The 20,693-nt window shown below is 56.8% G+C and overlaps 2 protein-coding genes across 5 annotated transcripts in view; one reads left to right on the top strand and one right to left on the bottom strand.

Moving 5' to 3' along the window:
* Window positions 1-440: 440 nt before the first annotated feature.
* LGALS9 (galectin 9) lies at window positions 441-16,472 on the top strand. Of its 2 annotated transcripts, XM_025851544.2 has the most exons (11): window positions 441-599; window positions 4,971-5,062; window positions 7,482-7,683; window positions 8,761-8,871; window positions 10,056-10,151; window positions 11,937-11,972; window positions 12,554-12,604; window positions 13,209-13,250; window positions 13,911-13,999; window positions 14,119-14,281; window positions 15,688-16,472. In XM_025851544.2, the coding sequence occupies exons 1-11, from the start codon at window positions 561-563 to the stop codon at window positions 15,832-15,834; spliced, it is 1,068 nt and encodes a 355-aa protein (XP_025707329.1). In that variant the 5' UTR covers window positions 441-560; the 3' UTR covers window positions 15,835-16,472. The 2 variants fall into 2 exon arrangements, with proteins under 2 accessions (XP_025707329.1, XP_025707330.1); XM_025851545.2 differs by lacking the exon at window positions 10,056-10,151.
* Window positions 16,473-18,603: 2,131 nt separating this feature from the next.
* NOS2 (nitric oxide synthase 2) overlaps window positions 18,604-20,693 on the bottom strand; it is a 37,604-nt gene continuing 35,514 nt past the window's right edge. For all 3 annotated transcript variants that reach the window (XM_025851543.2, XM_025851542.2, XM_073879373.1), the window contains 3 exons: window positions 20,434-20,582; window positions 19,328-19,522; window positions 18,604-18,737 (listed from right to left, as the gene is read on the bottom strand). In XM_025851543.2, coding sequence (XP_025707328.1) covers window positions 18,618-18,737; window positions 19,328-19,522; window positions 20,434-20,582 — 464 coding nt within the window. In that variant the 3' untranslated portion in view covers window positions 18,604-18,617. The remainder of the gene's footprint in view (window positions 18,738-19,327; window positions 19,523-20,433; window positions 20,583-20,693) is intronic.

Raw genomic sequence — 20,693 nt, 5'->3', positions numbered from 1 at the left:
ACAGCTTAGGTTGCCACTGGTGACCTGGGTGACCCTGGGCATGTCCTTTAGACGCAGAGCCTCAGTTTCTCCGTGTGTAAACGGGTACAAGCCGGCCTTCCGCCACGGCCCTGCACCCGGGCGATGCCCATCAGACGGCCCCACTGTCTTCTGGGCCCTGAGAGCAGGCACACTCAGGGGACACGGCCACACACTTATGGAGAGTGTCATCTAGAAACTTGCTGAGTCAATGGAGTCAGGCTCTTTGAATGTATATGAACCAAACACAATTCCGTCTCAGGAGTGGAGCCCAGAAGGAGGCAGGAGGGGAAAAGTTCACTGGGCCGGGGAGTGTCTACTTCCTTCTCCCTGGGTCATACCCCCAGCCCTCCCTCAACGCCCTACGTGCTCTTTCTCTAGACCTACTTCCTCTTGCTCCCGGCTCCTCCCCATCCCCATCCCCATCCCCATCGAGTAATTACCAATATGCTTTAGTTTCTCTTTCCTGGTTAGCTCCTCCCAGTGCAAACCACTGCCTGGCTGGGGTGAGGAGCAGCGGTGGCCGCAGAGGTGGTGGAGAGATGGCCTTCAGCAGCTCCCAGCCTCCCTACCTGAGCCCAGTGAGTTCCGGGGCGGTGGGCAGGGGTGGTGCTGGCCCCGGGCTGCGCTGGCGGCCTCAGCCAGGAGGACGCAGCTCTGGGTCTCCGGGAGATGACCCTTGGGTGGCAGCAAGGGAAGAGCGCCGCTGTCCCAAAGAGGACACAGGAGGAAGGGCAGAAAGCCAAGCGGGGGGAATCCTGACACAACTCTCTCTCCTGCTTCTCAGGGCTGGCGAGCTGATCGTCCCCAGCATCTGTGCCTTTGACTAGTGTTCACTGAGCTCCCCTGGGAGCCTGTCCCAGGTGTGGGAAGTGGGGGGGGGGAGGGGGAGGGCGGCAGGGGAGAGGGGAGACGGGCATAAGTAATAAATAGAAGAGTGATGGCTTGTTTGTATGAACAGGGAAGTAGGCAGGGTTTCTGGGGGAGGCCAGCATAGCATGCCTGGGCGACCCTTCACAGCCCAGCATGGCACTTAAGGGCACTTTCTTTGGAGATGGCCTCCCTGGCTCCAGCCATTTACTAGCTGGGCGGCCTCAGGCAAGTTACTTTTACCTCTCTGGGCCTCAATTTCCACATCTGTAAAATGGGGCTCATCCTCGAGCTCACCTCCCAGGGTTAGGTAAGGATGCGCGAGGCAGCATATCTGGAGTGTTTGAACAGTGCCTGGCACGCTGGGGGGGTCCTTTGGAAGTGTTTCGTATTATTCATAGTCCGGAGGCGGCAGGGAAGTCCTCCTGAGGAGGTGTCTGCTCCCTGAGGCGTGAGTAGACAAGACAGAGGCAGGCCAAGGGTGTCTGCAGAGGGGTCATCTCAGGAGTGAGAAGGAAGTGGGTTGTCCCTGCAGCATGGGGCTCAAAGGGCTGCCTTTTGTACCCTTGGCCACAGACGTGTAAGTTCTGTCTGCAGATGGCCTTGTCTAAACCCCATGAGCCTTACTATTCCCACATCATACATGGAAAACCGAGACTCGGAGAAGCTGAGGTCACTTGTCCGATGTGCCCAGAGGGTAAGTGGCAGATAAGGGAGGTAACTTACCTTACCGCCAGGAGAGGGAGGTGCTTACAGAGAGAGCACCTCTGATAACAGAAGGTAGGCAAGCAGCAACCCCGGGCCCGGAAGGCTTGTGTCCTGGGCCTTGGCAAAGAGCTTCCCAAGGAGCCTGGGCCAAAGGGCTGACAGAGCCCTTCAGTGAGTGGGGGCGGCGGGGGCGGGGGGAGGGCGGGGGCATAGGGTGGGCAGCAGCTGCTGAAGCAGGGAAGGTGCTAACTCCACACTCAGCAGGGGCCCTGGCTGGGCCTGTTTCCTCCTCACTGCCAGCAAGGTCAGGGGGAGGGTTGCTGGAGGAAGTTGAACCAGACTCTGTTGGTTGGCCCTCCATGGGGCTCTCAGGGTCAAAACGTGTCACCTTAGGCTCGTTCTCTATCAGATGGGCAATCCCAGAGATCCTTCCGGGCCCTGACATTTCATTATTCTGGCTAGGTTGTACTTTCCAATCCTTGCATTCATAATGTTCAAATCAGAAGGAAAATTCTCCTATGGGCAACAGTGAATTAAAACAGGGCCTTGGAGTCCAGACAAGAGAGAGGATGATGGGTGCAGCCCCCCAGGCGCCGGGAACACCTGCCCACCCACATGGGTGCCCTCTCCCAGGCGGCCCACTGATATCCAGCTGTGGAAACCTGGCTTCCTCCAAAGTGTGGTGGGAAGGTCATGCAGCCGGGCTGCCTTGGGAGTCTGGCCTCCATTCCTTGCCCACGCCACCGGGTCAGCCTTTTCGGAGGTCCAGGGCGGAATCTGGAAGCACAGTCAGAACAAGACTCGATGTCTTCCCCCGTCTGGGGAAGCGCTTGGTGAGCCAGGAGCGAGGATTTCTGTGCTTCGTCGTGAGAAGCAGCCTGTATGACAATTAAAAGCATGGGCGCTGGGGTTCAGACCCCACGCTATCACTGACCAGCTAAGTGGCTTTGGGCAAACTACCAAATCTTTTGTGCCTCAGTTTCCTCTGTAAAAGTGGCACTAATGCTGGGTAATGAGGTGACAGGGCAGGTTAGCCACCAGAAGGGCCTCAGAACCTCTGCGGCAGCAGCACCCTTTGGCTAAAAGTCTGCCGCAGCCTCCCGCTGGTGAGCCCCCTCCAGCCAGCTGGGCCCCCTTCGTGACACTGGGCTTCCAGAAGGGGGCTGCCCACCCTCCCGCCTGTAGAGCCTGGCGCCTCCGGACAGGAAGAGGAGGAAAAAGTCCTCAGCCTCCAGGCACAGGAAGGAACTGAGAGCAAGTTCTGACCCAGCAGAGGAATTAATTCATCCTGATGCAAACAGTTGCCATTGTCAAAGACCACAAACCCAGGGCTTTCTGGGTGGCATCTCATCAAACCCTCTCAAGAACACTGTCAGGCCAGTGCTGTTGCCCTACTGTTCCGAGAACGGACCTGGGGTGCAGACAGGTCAAGGGACTTGCCCAGTAGGAGAGCTGTTAGCACAAGGAGCTGGGAGGCAAACCCTTGTCTGTGGGACCATAAATCCAAAAGTTCTCTCTCTCTCTCTCTCTCTCTCTCTCTCTCTCTCACACACACACACACACACACACACACACACACACAAAGTCCAAATTCCACAGCAGCCTTGGCCCACCAGGCTTAAAACAACACAAATTTGTTTTCTTACAGTCCTGGAGGTCAGAAGTCTAAAAGTATCAATAAGGCTTCGGGGAAGAATCTTTTATTGCCTTTTCCAGCATCCAGAGGCCACGCACCTCCCTCGGCCGGAAGTCCCGCCCTCCGTCTTTAAACCCAGCAGCTTCCTGCCTCTGCTCTCCTGCCTCCCTCTTTGAGGACTCTGAGGCCCACCCAGATAATCCAGCATAACCTCCCATCTCAAGATCCTGAACTTAATCACGCCTATAAAGTCCCTTTTGCCTTGTAAGGTGACATACAGTATCCACAAATTCCGGGCATTCGAATGTGGGCGCCTGGGGCGGTGGAGATGGGGTGCTAATTCTTCAGCCCACCATGCCTCCTTGGAGTCAAGCAGGGCTGTCAGTGTCTTTGAACTCATCCACACATATTTCATCCATAATAGGTAAGTGCAGGTATGTGGCCTCCCCCACCCGTTTTGTTATACAAACGGTGTCAGTACATATCAGTTCTCAAAGAATCCCCTTCTCCCTCTTCTTCTTCTTTTATGGAGGATACAGGGAATCCATTGTATGGAAATACCATGATTTATTTCACCATTTTCCTCTTGGTGAACTTTTACTCTTTTCAATCCTTTGCTGCTACGATGCGGCAGTGAATAAGCTTGTCTGTAGGATTATACTCAATTTATTATTTTTTTAAAGATTTTATTTATTTGAGAGAGGGAGCACGGGCAGGGGGGAGGGGCAGAGGGAGAAGCAGACTCCCCGCTGAGCGGGGAGCCCGACGTGGGGCTCGATCCCGGGACCCTGAGATCACGACCTGAGCCGAAGGCAGACGCTTAACCGACTGAGCCACCCAGACTGTCCAGATTATACTCGATTTAAAATAATCTTGTTTTTCAGAATTTGGGGACACCCACCATTTAAGACATACTGAAATCTCAAAACCTTTCTGGGGAAACTGTTGCTTGGGATGAACCTGTACTGCCCGGTCCCCACGATCCGTACACTTTCCGCCACCAACCCAGCCTTCTTGCTGTGCGCTTACAACGCCCCTAACCACACTCTGATGGTAGATCTTTACACCTCAGCGGTGGATAGGCTTCAGAAGGGAGGGCGGCATGCTTGCCAGGAGTGTTCCCCTTCGCCTTTGAAGCATTATGTCTTGCGACAGGATGAAAGGCTCTTAAGAGATTTTCAGGCCTCGACAGATAAATGAGGGGAGTATGTTTTCAGAGAAGTATGCCCCGCTGGGCCATAAGCTGTGTCAGGCTGACTCTACTTCTCCAAAACCACGGACATGGACCGAAACAACAGAGGGAACTCAGAGAAGCAGAGACGTTGTGCTTTGCTCAAGGTCACCGAGGTCTTTAATGGCCTGACCTGAGGAGCAGCAGAAGTCGCCTCTCCCAGATGGCCCTGTCGCAGTCAGGCTGAATGAGGTCCCGGTGCCCGTCACTCCCCTGAGCAAGGCTGGGCTTCCTTGGGTTCCGAGTGGTCAGGTACATGCTACTATCTCCTCTTAGAAGCTGTCCCTTCCTCTCAGACACTCAAGGGCGGCCCCACCCCATCCTCTCAGAGCCCCCCAAGTCTGTGGAACCACCTGGACTCAGGTCTGCTTCCTCACAGGCCCGGAAGATCCGTGAGGCTGAGGCACCCCCGAACGGGGCCCACACCCAGGCCGCTGCTAGCAAGTCCTGAGGGGAACATGCAAAAGGGGGCAGGCCCACTGACTGACCAGCATTTTCTCCCCGCAGAGCATCCCCTTCTCCGGGAAAATCCAGGGGGGTCTCCAGGACGGACTTAAGATCACTGTCAATGGGACCGTTCTCTACTGCACTGGAACCAGGTACCGGGAACTGTTTCTTCTCTCCAGACTCGGCCCTTAGCCAATCATGGCACCCGTCAGCTCACCCAACGCCCTCCGAGCCATCCGTGCCTGGCCTAGGGGATCCCAGGTGGTCTGCACGACCCCACTGGCATCTGCCGGACGCGTCTGGGCACCACGAACATAGACGCCCCACAGACTTAGGGAGAGCAGGAGCTCACCGTCTAAGGAGGGGAGGGGGCCAGCCCAGAGGCAGATGATTACGCTCTGGGATTGAGCTTTCTACACTGTAGCCCAGAGCTGCAAAATTCTTACTTCCTTCATTTCTCATAACTGCAGAGCCCTCATTTCGTTGATCTAGACCTATTTCAAACTTGTCGTCAAATGCATTTTGGTCTCTTTCAGTTTTGAGGTCTTTTCTGGGAAATACTAAGTCCATTCAAAATACAAACACGCTTTTCCTGCCCCCCCCCAACGCCTCCTTCCCAGGGGGGTATTTTTGGGAACAGGGAAGAGCTTGCAGTCTCCTCAGAGGCTGGAGGCCCTTCAGAAGCTCACGCAGCCCTGGCTGACTTCTGCAGCTGTGCAGGTGGTGCGGGGGAGCGGGGTGTCGCCCAGTTTGCAGGGTGTCTGCGTCCACGGGGGCTGCCTGCTGAAGTCCGCGGTGCCCACGAAAGCCCCTCTGGACACGTGGTCCTCTCCCCGGTGGTCCTCTCTCCCATCACCTCGCAGGGGCCTGGGACCTCCTGGATCCTTTCACACCGCTCCCAGGCCCAGTCCTACCTCAGTTCAGCACTTCTCCATCACGGCTTTCCCTGCCAGGTGGCCACGCTGACCGTGGCACTTCCCCGAGAGCCCCAAGTGCCCCCGGGAGACGCCGAGGGAAGTGAGGCACCAGGATCCCCCTAAACCCTGCCTGCAGGGGACTCTGGGATCTCCCCTCTGAACTTCCCTCCTTTCTCCCTCTCCCTCTGCCTGCCCCTCCTCCGGCACCAGGATGGCTTTCTACTCCCATCCTGTACCCCTTCCTGCAAAGCTTTTGCACTCATCCTTCCCCGGGGCAGGATTTTTCTAAGGACTCTAGGAATGAAGCTGGAGGACCACAGAGGGGAAAATGCACCCAGAGACATTTCAGAAAAATATTCTCTGTTTTAGGAGGAATATAGACTTAGATTTGCTGCTTCCAGAGTCCCTGGGAGCCTCCTTTCCCAAAGGGAGGGCTGGCTGGGCTCAGGGCCGCGACAGTTTGCTGCCTGAGGGTTCTTGCTGGCTGAGGGTTCTCGGAACAGCCTGGTGTTGAGGACGACATCCAGAACTCACGCTCCTCCAGCAGGAAATCAAGCGGGCTCTGCAGGAATTGAACAGAATGTCTCTCAAGGGCTGCCTCTGGGCTTGGTGCAGGGCCTGGCCCTGTGGGGGCTGCGGATGACAGGAGAGCACTGTGGTCAGCTGGAGAGAGCCGAGCGAGCCCGAGAAGCAGGTGGCGAACCAGGCTCACGCTGAGTTCAGGGAAGGCTGGGGTAGACAGAGGTGCCTCGGAGGAGAACCTCAGACTGGAACTTGGTTTTAGGACCCGAGGGAGCTCGGTCTGGGAAAAGGCAGAACAAACATTTATTGTGCCCCTTTTGTGAGCCAGGCCTTTTGGAAGGTTTTTTTGTTTTAATTCCTCACCTTAGAACCATAGCTGTACCCAAAGGTGGTTTCAATGGTGAGGGGCTTCCTCCGAGGACAGAGACAGGAACGGACATTTACTCAGATGGGGGCTTCCTGAGCACCCCCTCATGAAGCATCCCCAAAGGAAAGAAGTCACTCAGCTCCCAGGCTATGGTGTGTGGTTCAGGATCATCACAAATGACAAGCAGTGTAGAGCTGGGGTCCAGGTCCAGGCCTTCTGACTTCAGGGCCACCACTCCACATGTCACATGTGGGACACACGCCAACCACCAGTGAGAGACAGACGTACATACTGAAAGCTCTCGCGCTCGGGGAGCTACCATTTATTCGATGCTTCTCTGTTAGTACCTAGCTCTGTAGGCATATTCCATCAACTCCAGATGTTCTTTAAATTTATTTGCTTCTTTCCCAATTGAGCCGATGGGGACTCGCTCTCACTTCCAGGCACATTTCTTGACTTCCCTCTGATGCAAATCTGAATCCGTGTTCAAGCCCTGTGCTTCTTGTTGCTAGCGTCAACATTTTTCTTTACCCGTTTTCTACGTGTTTCTAGAAAACCACACTGTAAGGGCAAAATGCAATCATTGCACAAGAACACACGAAGTGCAAATTAGGTGAACAGAAGGGATAGCCACAAGCTAAGGATGGGTCCAGACCTGCCGTGCAAGTTCAAAGACGGGAACAGTTCAAGGCGCGAGGCTCCCTCACCACCTTGGCCGGCAACCAGGCTGCAGAATTACCTACCATCTGATTGCCCTCTGCCTAGGTTTGCCGTGAACTTTCACAGTGGCTACAGTGACAGCGACATTGCCTTCCACTTCAACCCTCGGTTTGAGGAGGGTGGCTATGTGGTCTGCAACACGAAGCAGAACGGGTCCTGGGGGCCAGAGGAGAGGAAGATGCATATGCCCTTCCAGATGGGGAATCCATTTGAGCTCTGCTTCCTGGTGGACAGCCGGGATTTCAAGGTGAGCAGCAACTCTCTGCAACCCCCTTCCCGCTGCCTACCTCCCAGCCCCATCGGCTGTGGTGGTGACTAGTCTTTATAAATCACATGAGCGTTTTTGTTTTTTTTCTTTAAGATTGTATGTATGTATGTATGTGTTGAGAGAGTGCAAGGAGGGGCAGAGGGAGAGAGAGAATCTCCAGCTGACTCCATGGGGAGCACAGAGCCTGATGCGGGCCTCGATCTCATGACGCTGAGATCGTGACCTGAGCTGAAATCAAGAGTTAGACGCTTAACCGACTGAGCCACCCAGGCGCCTCCATAAAGCACATGAGCCTTTAAATAATCACATGTGCGATGCCGTTAGACGGAGAGCAGGACCTTTCCCTTGTAGGGGCGCTCTGATGGGCACAGTCTCCTCACACTCCTTCCCCTGCATCTACGGGCTCATCTGCTTCTTCTTTCACTTGGGAAGTAAGAACTAGATACATCACCATGGTGCTTTTTGGCCCTGCAGGTCTTTAAAGTTCCAGTTAATTCCATTCCTCTGCTGTAACCATTCCTCCACGCAGGTCCCTGGTAACATTGGTTTTTTGGTAATATTATCGCAGTCTTTATCCAGGTTCTACTAACGGCTTAGTGTTACATGGTGTTGCGAGTTGCATTAGTAAGCAGAATAGTGTCTCTGGGCTTGGGAGATGGATGGGGGTGAGTATCTCCATGTCTGTCCTTTTCTGTGCGAGCATGGATGTGCCCAGCTCCTCAGTGTACAACCCAGGGTCGCCTCGCCTCTGCCCCCATGAACATGTTTATGCATATTTCAAGAACACCTCCGGGGAGTTAAGATTAGAAAGATCAACTGACTGCAATAAACAAACAACCCTAAGAACCAAAAAGCAAGTAGAGACTGGGATCGGATGCACTTGGATCATAGGCCATGCTTCCAACTGGCACAGCTCTGAAGGCTGGTGCCCCTACCCCCAGGGGACAGATGTGGAAACCAGACACAGGGCTTAATTCCCGGGAGCAGGGGCTCACGTCCCCCGCCCCCCACCCTGGCCTGAGAGCCCTCTCCTGGAACGTGCATTCGTCTTGGCAGGTGACGGTGAACGGCAACCATTTTATGCAGTACTCACACCGCGTGCCCTTCCACCGCGTGGACACCCTCTCCGTCACCGGGGCTGTGCAGCTGTCCTACATCAGCTTCCAGGTCAGATTGTCCACCTGGCACCTGTCTCGGGCTGAGTGCAGGGCCCCGTCTAGCTGCACCTGGGCCCCACTGGGTGGGCCCTCTGGTGGCAGCCAATCTCCTCCCCAGGTGACTCTGGCGATGCCCCTCCAACTCCCCTGTCCTGTCCTCCTGCCTTTGTCCAGAGCACTTGTCTCAGTCTCCTGGACTCCCAGGCCGCTCCTCTCTGTCATTTTCTACTTCCGCCATGCTTAGGAAGCCATGTGGCTCCAGAAAGAACTTGGGAATCAAACTGAATCTAGCTCAGCTCCGCGCATTGTCATCAGCTGTGGGATCTTAGGCAAGCAACTTTGCCTCCCCTGGCCTCAGTTTCCCCATCTGAGAAAGGGGCATAGTCACTGCTGCCCCGTGAGTTATAGTGCGAATTCAAGGAGGTAATACATGTCAGAGATCGTGACACGGCCTGCATGGGCCCACGCTAGGCTCTATTTGACCCTCTCTGTGTTTTGACATTTTCGAATGTGTTGCCGGCATCTAAAAGGTCAGGAGAAGAAGTTTTGCATTCTGGAGATGGACGGCGGTGCTGGCTGAGCCGCAGTTGCGCATGTTCCCCATGCAGCTGAGCTGTCCACTGAAAATTGGTTGAGAAAGTAAATCTTAGGTGTATTTTACCACAATCAAAGAAAAAAAAGGTCAGGTGGTATCACATGGAAATCTGGATTTCTGGCTTTTTTAAAAACTGGGAGGATAGGGGTCTGCTGGGCCCACATTCCCACAGGGCCCCAGGAGGTTGGGTTGGAGCTGCTATTACCACTTCCGGGCTTTGTGCTCCCGGAGGTGAGAAAAGCGCACAACACGCCCACAACCGATATTCCTCTCTTTTTTCTCCTAATCTCTCATATTCCCTCCCGACCCAAATTTCTCCCCTATGGGCCTGAGGGAGAGAGCGGGGCAGGGGAGAGGAGAGGGTGGGGAAGGGGACAGAGATGGAGGGGAATTGGGGGGGACGGGGGGGGAGAGAACACGCTGGCCTGCTGTCCCTCACTGGAGCATACTCCTCCCCTCTGTCCCTCCACGTGATCCTGAACACCCTCCCCTCCCCTCCCTGACTGGCTTCCTCCCTCTGGCCCAGGCCCCGGTCTTTCTGCGCTTCCTTGGCTCCATTAACCCTTCTCTTCACGCCCTGGTGCCTTTTGTTTTAACAGAACACCCGAGTAAACCTTACTCAGCCTGCCTTCTCCACGGTGCAGTTCTCCCAGACTGCCTGTTGCCCCCCCAGACCCAAGGGACGAAAGCCAAAAGTGAGTTCAATGTGGAGGTTTTGGAGGCTGAGCATCTCAGGAGAAAGGACAGAGGGTCCAAGAGGCTGGTTCCATCAGGCAGGCCTCATCATGCCCACCCAAAGCTTCCCTGTCTCCGCCACACCACCTGGCCCAAGCTGGGAACCTGGGACTCGGCTTTGGGTCTTCCTTCCCCTCCTTAGTCTCCCTGCAGTGCTCCCACACCCCTTCCTCCTGGAGCCACAGCCTTCTTTGGGCCAAGCCATCTGACCGCTGACTACAGCGACCCTGGTCTAGTTCCCTGCTTACCCCACCCACACGAGGGTGACCCTCCTCTACCCAAATCTGATCGCATCGTCTCCCTACTTAAACATCCCAAAGGTTCCAGGTCCTTCTAAATAAAGCCCCGGTTCCCCAGCAGGAGGTGTAGAACCCTGCCCCACCCCCCCAGTCTTGCCCCAGCCCACCTCTTGGCCACACCCCCTATCCAGGATGCTCAGGCAGCCTCCACTGCTCACTTGAGGCTTTCTGGGGCCACCATGCTTTTTGCACCTGCAGGCCCGGTGCTGACAGCACCCTGCGCCTCCCCCACCCCCTTCAGCCGACCTTTACCAGCCCTTCAATGCTCTGCTTAAATGTCGCTCTTTGGGAGCATCTTCCTGTACTTACATGTCTGTCCTTGTCACTCCCCCCCCCCCCCCGCCCTGTACCCACAAGCCCCTCATGGACAGGGATTGTGGCTTGTTCATTTGTGGATCCCCAGCACTTTGCACGGTACCTGAGCAAGCAGTAGGGGCCCCAGGAATGTGGAGTGTGGCTTGCACAGCCAGCAGAATGGGAGACGGGCCAGGGCAAGAACAATCTGTGGCATGGGGACAGGGTCTAGGACAGGAAGGGAAGCAGGGTCTGGCCCTCCCTTTGGCCACTGGAGCAGTGGAGGCTAAAGGAAAGGGTGCCTCTCTACCCAGCCTTTCTGTGGTCTCTTGTGGCCCCGACAGGGCCTGTGCCTCCTGCCATGCTGACTTCAGGACCAGGCAAGCTCCAGGGAGTCTTTGCAGGGCAGCCCAACTTTGGCTCTGGCCTGGGGAGGACAGGGTATGGTAGATAGAATCAGCCAGAACTGGGTAGCATTTTGGATTTTATCCCTTGCTACCCAGAGGGGCTTGGGCAAACTGATTAGCCTTTCTGAGCCTCGTTGCCTCGCTAGTGAAACCGGAGCTGAGGATGCATCCCTTGTAAATGTCCGGAAGCCAGAGCCTGGCACACAGTAGGCCTTCACTAAATGCTTCACCTTACGAATGAAATATGGCACCGAAGTAACGGTTTTGTCTCTGGGAGCTAAGGGGAGCTATATGACCTCTCCCTCTGGTGGAGACAATGAGGAAGTCCCTGCTCCTCCAACCCTGACAGTGCCCCCGCCCCCAAGCCTGATGTGTCCCTGGGATGGGGGTGGGGCTGAGAATCTGGGCACCACACGCTTGGGAGCAGGAAGGAGGGAAGCATGAGTCTGGGAGGGCTTTTTTTTTTTTTTTTAAGATTTTATTTATTTGACAGAGACACAGCGAGAGAGGGAACACAAGCAGGGGGAGCGGGAGAGGGAGAAGCAGGCTTCCTGCTGAGCAGGGAGCCCGATGCGGGGCTCGATCCCAGGACCCTGGGATCATGACCTGAGCCGAAGGCAGACGCTTAACGACTGAGCCACCCAGGCGCCCCTGGGGGGGCCTTTCTTAGGACAGCCTCTGTCAGCGTCTCCCCTGCACGTAACACTAACATTAACCTCTGTTTGGATCTTCTCATCCCCTTCAGTCTACAGGCATTTGGCCAGTCAACTCGGCTCCCATTGTAAGTCTCTTGAGTTCTCCTGGGATCTTCTTCATTTTGCTTCTTCCTGCGGGTTAGAAAGAGGAGGCGGGGCTGGGCACCGGGCCTCTCCCATGGGGGGGGGGTGTGGCGGAGGCCAACCCTGGCCATCTGCCTGGCGGTGGGAGGAAGTGGGGCTGGGGGATTGGCTGGCCCTCATGGATTAGGAAACAGCCTGAACTGCCACTGTCTGCTCAAGCCCCCTGGCCTTCTGTGAGCAGCTACAGGAGACGGAGGCCCCCACACTCACTCCTTCCTCCTGGAAAGTGAGGCTGTGCTAGACAAAATCCCCTGAGAAGAAAGATGGGCCACAGGCCACAAGGGCAGCCCTATTTCTTCTCCAAGTAGAAGAAACCTTTGCCCCTACCTCATCCACCTGAGGGAAGAAACACCTCCAACCCGCCAGTTTTGCGGGGCTTGGTGGGTGGGGAGTGGTTGGGCTTGTTACATGCATAAAGATGGCTGCCTCTCACAAAGTGTGTGTTAAGTGGTGCCCTCTGGTGGCAGGTGGTGGTCTTCACGCTGGTGAGAACCGGTTCAAACCTGAGTTTTCTTTCTTGCAGACTCAAACTGTCATCCACACCGTGCAGAGCACCCCTGGACAGCTGTTCCCTGTAAGTCTGAAAGCTCTGGTTGGGTCACAGCCTCACCACGTCCCCCTTCCCCAAGGACTGAACTCAGTAGTCCCAGAGGAACTTTCTTCCCCGAGGAAGAAGGCAGTGTAGCAAGGAGGATGGGGGTGTTTGGGGTTGGGCCCTCCGCTCAAAAGACATGTGAGTAAAATTCCTCTTGGGCCAACAGAGATTCTGGGTCAGGGTGGATTTACCCAGTGGCTTAAGAAGCAGGCTCCCTTAGGGACCAGCAAGAAAATGGGCTCTCTGTTACTGAAAGGGGAGTGCAGTGGTCCCAGCGTCTGGGTATGAGGCCCTGTGTCCTGAGGACAAGCCCTGGGATGTCACTGCTGGTCACAGGCTTCCACTGTGAATCAGATGGGAGCACTGGAGTTAGGGAGGCTGCCCGTGGAAGGGTTGAAAGGCAAGCAGGCAGGTGGCCATGATGAGGTCAGGGAGCATGGCAAGAAGTTCCACCAAGGCTGACTTGGGAAGGAAGGTGAAGGGGTGGAGCCAAAGGCCTCACAGTGGGGCATCCCCTCTAGGATGTGGAGGGGTCCGCGTGGGTATGCACTCCCAAACTGAACTTCCTGGTCTCTTTCAACAGAATCCTATCACCCCACCTATGGCGTACCCCACCACAACCTATGTAAGTGGTTTCTCTGGGAGGGGCAGAGGCCTTGTCTGTGTCGGGCCGAGTGGGAGGTGGTGGGCAGCTTACAACATCAGGGCAGTCCTTTAGTAAGCTGAAGTTCTGGAAACATCCAAGGGAATCAAAAGGCTGTTGAAGGAAGCTGTCACCTTTAAAATTGTCCCTTCACCATGAGCCTATTAGAGGGCCATCCTTCACAGCCCAAGTATCCTTTTGTGTCCGGCCCAAGTTCTTTTCACGACAGCGGAAGCCGGTTACTTTGAGAAATGCTGGAAAGTTTTCCTTTGGCATTTACTGAGCCAAATAATGATATCGTGGAGTTCTTTCTTTTCTTTTCTTTTAAGATTTTATTTATTTATTTGATAGAGAGAGCGCCAGCGCACAAGTAGGCAAAGCGGCAGGCAGAGGGAGAGGGAGAAGCAGGCTCCCCGCTGAGCAGAGAGCCTGCCATGGGGCTCGACCCCAGGATCCTGAGATTGACCTGAGCCAAAGGCAGATGCTCAGCCCACTGAGCCACCCAGGCACCCCTGTTTCTTGAAAATATATCACTCACAGGCGTGGCTGTCAAACTCAGTTGACAGTACAAATTCATGGAAATTGGCACAAAGCTCGCCCCCACACAGCTGACCTGCCCCTCTCCCCTCCCCCCACCGACAGCCGATGCCTTTCTTCACCTCCATCCCGGGTGGGCTGTACCCCTCCAAGACCATCTTTGTGTCGGGCACCGTCCTGCCCACTGCCCAGAGGTAAGCCGTGGCTCTCAAGAAGGTCCTTCTGGTCACCCCCTGGCTCTGGGCAAGCTGGGAAGGGTAGGGACTCAGAGCTCAGGGGGCAGAGGAGGTCCATGTGAGCTGCCCACCCCCAGGTTCCACATCAACCTGCGCTCCGGGAGTGACATTGCCTTCCACCTGAACCCCCGTTTTGATGAGAACGTCGTGGTCCGCAACACGCAGATCAACAGCTTTTGGGGATCTGAGGAGCGAAGCCTGTCCCGAAAAATGCCTTTTGCCCGAGGCCAGAGCTTCTCGGTAAGGGGCCTCGGCCTGGAGCTCAGAGGGGCTCAAGGGGCAAACAGAGCGGGGTGGGCGGGGATGGTAGAGGGCGTCGGGGGGCCCCTCGAACCATATAGGAGCTGATACCTCTGGGGCGAGGGCTGGTCTCAGAAGAGAAAGTGCCCCCCAGATTGCTGCTCTCCTTGTCCTCCCGCTGCTTGCACATGAGGGGACAAACTCACCAGTGCAGGTCACCGGCCTGAGGTCACGCCGCCCATAAGTGCCAGGTGGGCCCCAAGCACGAGCTGTCATTCATTTATTCATTCACTCATTCATTCAACAATCGTGGACAGGTCCCTGGAAATAACAACAGGTCTGTGCAGGAAGCAAAACAGAATCATGGGCTCGAGTGAGCTCTGGGGCAGGGGCCACGCTGCCTTAGATGGGGACAGCAGTCAGAGGAGGCCACAACGTCAGCCAAGACCTAATGGACAAAAGCTGCCCGCCTCACAAAGACCCGAGGGGGGCGTTCCTGGGGGGCAGCTATCGCTGCGAAAGCAGAGAGTCACGGCCAGGCCCTGTCTAGGGACAGGGAGGCTGGGCTTCCGAGTAGGACAGAGAGGTGTGGGTGGTAGGGCTGGAGGCCCGACCCCACAGAGCAGGCGTTCTCAACCCCGGCTCCCCGTGCAAATCACCTGAGGAGCTTCAAAAAGAAAAGGCGGTACCTGGCCCCACCTCTGCCCGAACGTCCGTGTCTTCACATATGCCTTAATACTCCTCACCCAGCACTGACTCATGGAGGGCCTTGAGAGCCACGGAAAGAAGGCCGGGTTTCAGTGCTGTGTGCTGGTGTGTTTCAAGGCGGAGAGGAGTAGACTTTGATTCACAGAGTGAATGACTTTGGTGTGACTTTGAGCAAGTGACTTAACGGCTCTGTGCCTCAGTTTTCTCATCTGAAAAATGGGGCTAATAAGAATCTCCATCTCATCGAGGTGTGAGGATGAAATGAAATAATGTCTGTGACAGGCTGAGGACAGGGCCCGGGGCACAGTAAGTGATGATGTCTTAGCAGACGCGGTCCCCCTGCCTCCCGGAGAGTGTGTGGGGCGGGAAGGACAAGTCAGGAGGCCGCCCTGCGGGGGTGCAGGCGTGGAACTCTGCTGTGTGCCCGCCCCTGGGGACATGGATGGCCTAGGCCGGTGTTCCTGCCCCTAGAGGCTCGGGACTCGGTGGGAGACTGAGGATCGGGTGGGGGGCACCTGACGAGAAGGGCTCAGGGTGGGCGGGGGGAAGGCAGGGGAGGCTTGCTGGTCGGGGAGAGGCTGGCGTGAGGCTTGCTTAAATCATGCTTGAGGAAGGCAGGTGGGTGGAGGGAGACACGAGGCTGCATTTAGGTCGGAGGACTTCCTGAGGGGCGTGCAAACGACGTGGCCTCTCTTCAGGTGTGGATCACGTGTGAAGGCTACGGCCTCAAGGTAGCCGTGGATGGTCAGCACCTGCTGGAATACTGCCACCGCCTGAAGAACCTGCCCGCCATCAACAACCTGGAAGTGGGGGGCGACGTCCAACTGACCCACGTGCAGACCTAGCTGGGCTCCCCGGCCCTGGCGATGAGGGTGCGGCCGTGTCGCCTACTGCCTCTGCCCCTCACCTCCCTCTTCCCTGTCCCTCTCCCTGTCCCTGCCCCTGCCCCAGGCTTTCCCAGCCTGCTGAGTGAGGAGCTGGGGCTTTTCTGGAGAGAAGGTGTGTTTGGCTCTGCTTCGGGCTACAGCCAGCCTGGCGTGGAGGAGGCCCCTAGCGGGGGCTGCCTTCCTCAGTCAGGGCGGCGCCCAGGGCTGCGGCTGCCCAAATCCTACCGGCTGAGGAGAGGCCGGTGGTCCCTGCGGGCTAAGCCCCGTGTTCAGTCCCCTTGACAGAAAGGGAGCTCCCAGACCAGGCCCACACCCTACGCTCTCAGCCACATTGCCACCCCCACCGATCCTCTCCGTCTCAAGCCCCTGGAGGCGGCCTCCTGGGCCCTTCCCCTTTCTCCTACCTTCAGCCTTTCCTCACACCTGGGTCCCACCCTCCCCACTCCAGGAAAGATAGCCTGACACTCCCCTGGCCTCCATCAGCTAACAGCATCTTTCTCAACAGGGCGCTCTTCTCTTTGCTCTTTCAGAGAAAGACAAATGCTTGTTGGCACATATGTATGGGGTCATTGTGGTTATTAAATGGGTTTGGAACATTTTGGAGTCTCTGGAACTGGGGAGGTTCTGGGTGAGGGCAGGGGGGCAGAGAGCATGAGCTCACTTTGATGGGGTGGGTCCTGACATCCACACCTGCTCCCAGGGGGGGTCCCCACAAACCCCCCACATGGGTGGGAGAAAGCAGGTTGGGCTCGGGCCTCCTGGGCCGGCGTCTGTGATGCACGAAGCTTGGTAACAGGTGAACCCGGCAGATAGCCTCACACTTCTGAGACGGGCCAAGGGCTGGGCCGGAAGGCCAAATGGCAGGGCTGGCTCGTCAGAACCCTCCGTCCCAGGGGGAGGAGGTGGCAGGCGTGGTGTCAGGAGAAGCTGACTCAAGCTGACACCTGTCTGTGTTGTTCCACTGCGGGTCCTGGTGTTTGGGGTTAGGGTGTGGTGAGGAGAGTGACTCAGCGTGTCGGCTTCTACCAGCCACTGGGGCAGCGCAGGGGGCCGGTTCTGTGTCCTCATGATGCCAACCCAACCTGCTGCCTCCACCAAGAATCCAGTGCCTCTGGAACCAGGCTGGGGCTCCGAGCATCGTCCTGGGACCAGCAGCACCTGGGAGCCTGTCAGGAAGGCAGAATCCCCGGCCCTGCCGCAGGCCTCCAGAATCAGTCCGCCTGGGAGCAAGATCCCAGGGGGTTTGTGTGCAGCTGAGAGGGGAGAGGCACCGGCCTGGGTGCCCGTGTTCTTGAGCACGTTGTTCAGGTGCGTTGCCGGGGCACTGGCGGCCGGCATGCCTCCTTCTCCCCCCTCACCCCATCTGCGTAGGGGAGAAGTGGGCCAGGGAGCCAATGAAACAGAGGCCAAACCCAAGCTGGGAGCCTGATTTTCTCAGAGCCCCCCACTTAGCCCCTGGCTGCATTCCTTCCTTATTCTAAGAGAAGGAAACATGGCTCAGCCCCTTAAGAAGTCTTCCCCACGGAAGATACGTGTCCTTCACTCACTGCCACGTCTTTGACACACAGTCCGATCCCACCTGCTTTGTCACCCAGGTGCCAAATTATTATTGGCCCAACTCTCATGAAACAGGCAGCCCCAGAGCCAAACATGGCGACTTTCTACGAGGGGATTGTTGGTCAAGGCCTTCCCTGAGGAGCTGGCATACCAGGCAGTGTGAGGTGCGCCCCGGATCAGGGGAGCCCCGTGTGAGGTGAGCCCCGTGTGAGACGGGCCCAGGGTGAGGTGAGCCCCGTGTGAGACAGGCCCAGTGTGAGATGCGCCCAGTCTGAGGTGAACCCCGTCTGAGGTGAGCCCCGTGTGAGGCGAGCCCTCTATGAGGTGAACCCCCGGTGAGGCGAGCCCCGTGTGAGGTGAACCCCCGGTGAGGCGAGCCCCGTGTGAGGTGAACCCCCGGTGAGGTGAGACCCGTGTGAGGTGCACCCCCGGTGAGGCGAGCCCCGTGTGAGGTGCACCGGTGTAAGACACAGCCAAGGCCCCACAGGCAAGCCTAGCCTCCTCACCACCCCCCATTGCAGGACTATAGGTGTGCACAAAATTCCACAGGCCGCCCCATACCTGGTGGCCATTTCAAGAAGCAGCGTGGCCAAGCTAGTATATCCCTCTGTGGGGGATTTGGGTCCAGGTTGCACCACCCACCAGTCCCCAACTCTGTAGAACGGAGTTGCTTTCCCTACAAAACACCCCTGCACACATACAATGTGGTTAAAATAAAATGCATTTCATATAAATATCTCCATCAAGGAGTCATACGGGGAAGGCCCAATGGGCCCTTTAGAGAAGACTGGGGTTTGTTTTTTTTTAAATACAGAGTTATAAATAACTGTACACAGGGCGCCTAAATACAGGGCAGCACGACAGCGCCTCCTGTGGTCCCTCAGAGTGGTGCAGTCAGAAGAAGGTTCCATCCTTTTTACCCACCAGCCGGGCCTGGCACTGACGATTAAGTCTTCAAGGGACCTGGGAAGGCCCAACTCTCCATTATCCGGGAAGGGTGGGCTCACGGGCGACAAGAGGTTCCACTCAGTCCAGGCTGCCACGACTCAGTAGCAGGTCAAGTAGCGGGTTTGGTGGGGAAGGAGACAGGAGGCTCAGGCATATAATTTCCTTCCATCTCCCCAGGCCCTGTGACCTCAGATAATTGAGAGTTGGCTCCATCATTAAGTCCTGTGGCAGCAACTTTAACTTCTCCCGTGGGCTGTTGGAACTCTGGGATCGCTGGGCTGCCTTGCTGCCCCATCTTTTTTCACCTCATAGGGAAACACAGCGCCAAAGATATCTTCATGATAGCGCTTCTGGCTCTTTAAGGGAAAACAGAACCAGGGTGTCAGCTCTGCCGATCCAGCCACCTCTCATTCATCAGGTCCAGGCAAGGACGAGCCCTGGGGCTCCCCCAGCTTCCTTATCCCACCTACACTCATGAGCCATCCGCCTTCACAACTGGGACGCTTAGAAGTTTAATTGAATCCCACTAGACTAACTCCCATCAGCACCTGCACTGCCATGAACTGCCCGAACAGCTCTCTGAGCCCTCCTCGTACCTGTCCCCCAAGATACTCCAGGAAATGGGGGCTCTGAGATAAATACGTTTGGAAAATGCTGCATACTTCCTCCCAGTCTTGAGGAGTCCCGATGCACGGTAGCGTGTTAGAGGCTCTGAGGAGTCTTGTCACCAAGCAACGTGTTGCCTTTGTTTAACTGAGCAACTGGACCAGGAGAGACGGGTAGGCCTTCTAAGAGCCCATCTAGCTCGGACCTCCAGCCACCTCTAGGGTTCCTTTGAGTTTCAGGCCTATCCTGAGCCTGACTCCCCTAGGCCTGACTTTCCTGGTCCTGGCTCCCCCACCCGTGGCCTTGAGCTGCATGCTAGCCCACACACCAGATGCCGTACCTTAAGCTGGAAAAAATAGTCCTCCACCTGCTCCTCACTCAGGCTCAGCTTGGCAGCCACCAGGAGCTTCAGGGTATGGGCCACATCCCGGGCCATACGCACGTCCCCGCAGACATAAAGGTGGCCATGCTCCTCATGGAGCACGCGGAGCACCTCGCTGGCCAGCCGCTGCCGCAGGATGTCTTGAACATAGACCTGAAACCAGAGGAGATGGTGGGTCCAGGCCCCTGCTGCCGGCGGTGAAGCCTGCAGTTAGGTCTGCTGGCCAGGAGGAGGCAGCGAGGGGCACGATGGGCTGCAGGGCGGAGACCCTCCCAGCCAGAACCTTGCCGCGGGATCAGGCTCAGGATGAGGGGCACTGGCATCCTGCCCAGCTCAGGGCCGGGCTGGGGCTCGAGAGATGAATGTTGGCCACCGCCCCGCCCTCAGGAAGCTGACCATTCAGTGAGGCTCCTGCATTGACTTCGAATTCATCATGCTTCAAAGAGGCATCTGTCAAATCACTTCCCCTGCCCAGGCTCTGAGGCCCGCCTGTGTACACCCCAGAACAGGAGCCTCTCCGTGCAGACCGCTCGTGGAACCCCCAGGGTAATTCAGAGCAGGGCACAGAGTACTGGGCTCCCCAGTTACACAGAAGTCTAGGAGCCTCTGCTCTTGTTCCCCACAAGAGGCCCAGTGACCCCAGCACTGGACACAAAACACTGGGCCTGGGAGGAGCCCAGACAGAACAAATTCCCAAGGCCTGAGGCGAGCATCTATCCTGACTCCCCACGTTCATGGGGCTAAGTGCCCCCGAGGGCAGCAGGGACCATCAGCAGGGCGTGGTGGAGCCTGGGCCACGTCATCCCAGGCAGGTGTGTATCCCAGGCGAGGGCTTTCAGCCAGCTGGGTGCTGGGACTAACCCACCGTGTGACCCTGTTTAGTCCTCAATGTCTCAGGGCCCGTCTCTTCTCCTGGCAGAGTGAATGCATTGCTGTGACGGGTGTGGGACTGTTTTAGAGCTCAGATGCAGGCTCGGAGAGCGAGGGGCTTGTGGGGAGCGGGGGCGCCCACTAGTCTGGGCTTGTAATGCTCCACCCACTGCATGGGCAGCTGCCGCATTTACCTTGGGCTGGCCGGGCAGGCGAGAATAGGCTGTGTGCACCTCATGCAGCACCCCATTCTGGGCCATCTCCAACATCTCTTCCCGATACAGGTGGTCCTCATCTGGGCGGCGGCACCCGAATACCAGGGTCATGCGGCCGGCCTGGAGCTCTGCAAGACCCAGTGGGCTGCAGTTACCAGGGTGGCCACCAGAGGGCGAGGTATGGGTCAAGGCCTGCCCTGCCCGACAGACAGCCGACTTGAATTCTCATCTCCTGCCCG

The sequence above is a fragment of the Callorhinus ursinus genome, unplaced genomic scaffold (genome assembly GCF_003265705.2).
Source record: "Callorhinus ursinus isolate GAN/ISIS: 27379988/994484 unplaced genomic scaffold, GSC_fseal_2.0 scaffold34, whole genome shotgun sequence".
Lineage (NCBI taxonomy): Eukaryota > Metazoa > Chordata > Mammalia > Carnivora > Otariidae > Callorhinus > Callorhinus ursinus.
The sequence above is the reverse complement of the archived record's forward strand: the minus strand, read 5'-3'. Positions and strand labels throughout refer to the sequence as shown.

What these genes read in the sequence shown, in the direction of transcription:
- LGALS9 (XM_025851544.2), top strand. Translation starts at nt 561, where the DNA reads ATGGCCTTCAGCAGCTCCCAGCCTCCCTACCTGAGCCCA. An exon ending in CCCCTGGACAGCTGTTCCCT is followed by an intron (nt 12,605 to 13,208) that starts GTAAGTCTGAAA and finishes CTCTTTCAACAG; the next exon opens with AATCCTATCACCCCACCTAT. An exon ending in GTCCTGCCCACTGCCCAGAG is followed by an intron (nt 14,000 to 14,118) that starts GTAAGCCGTGGC and finishes GCCCACCCCCAG; the next exon opens with GTTCCACATCAACCTGCGCT.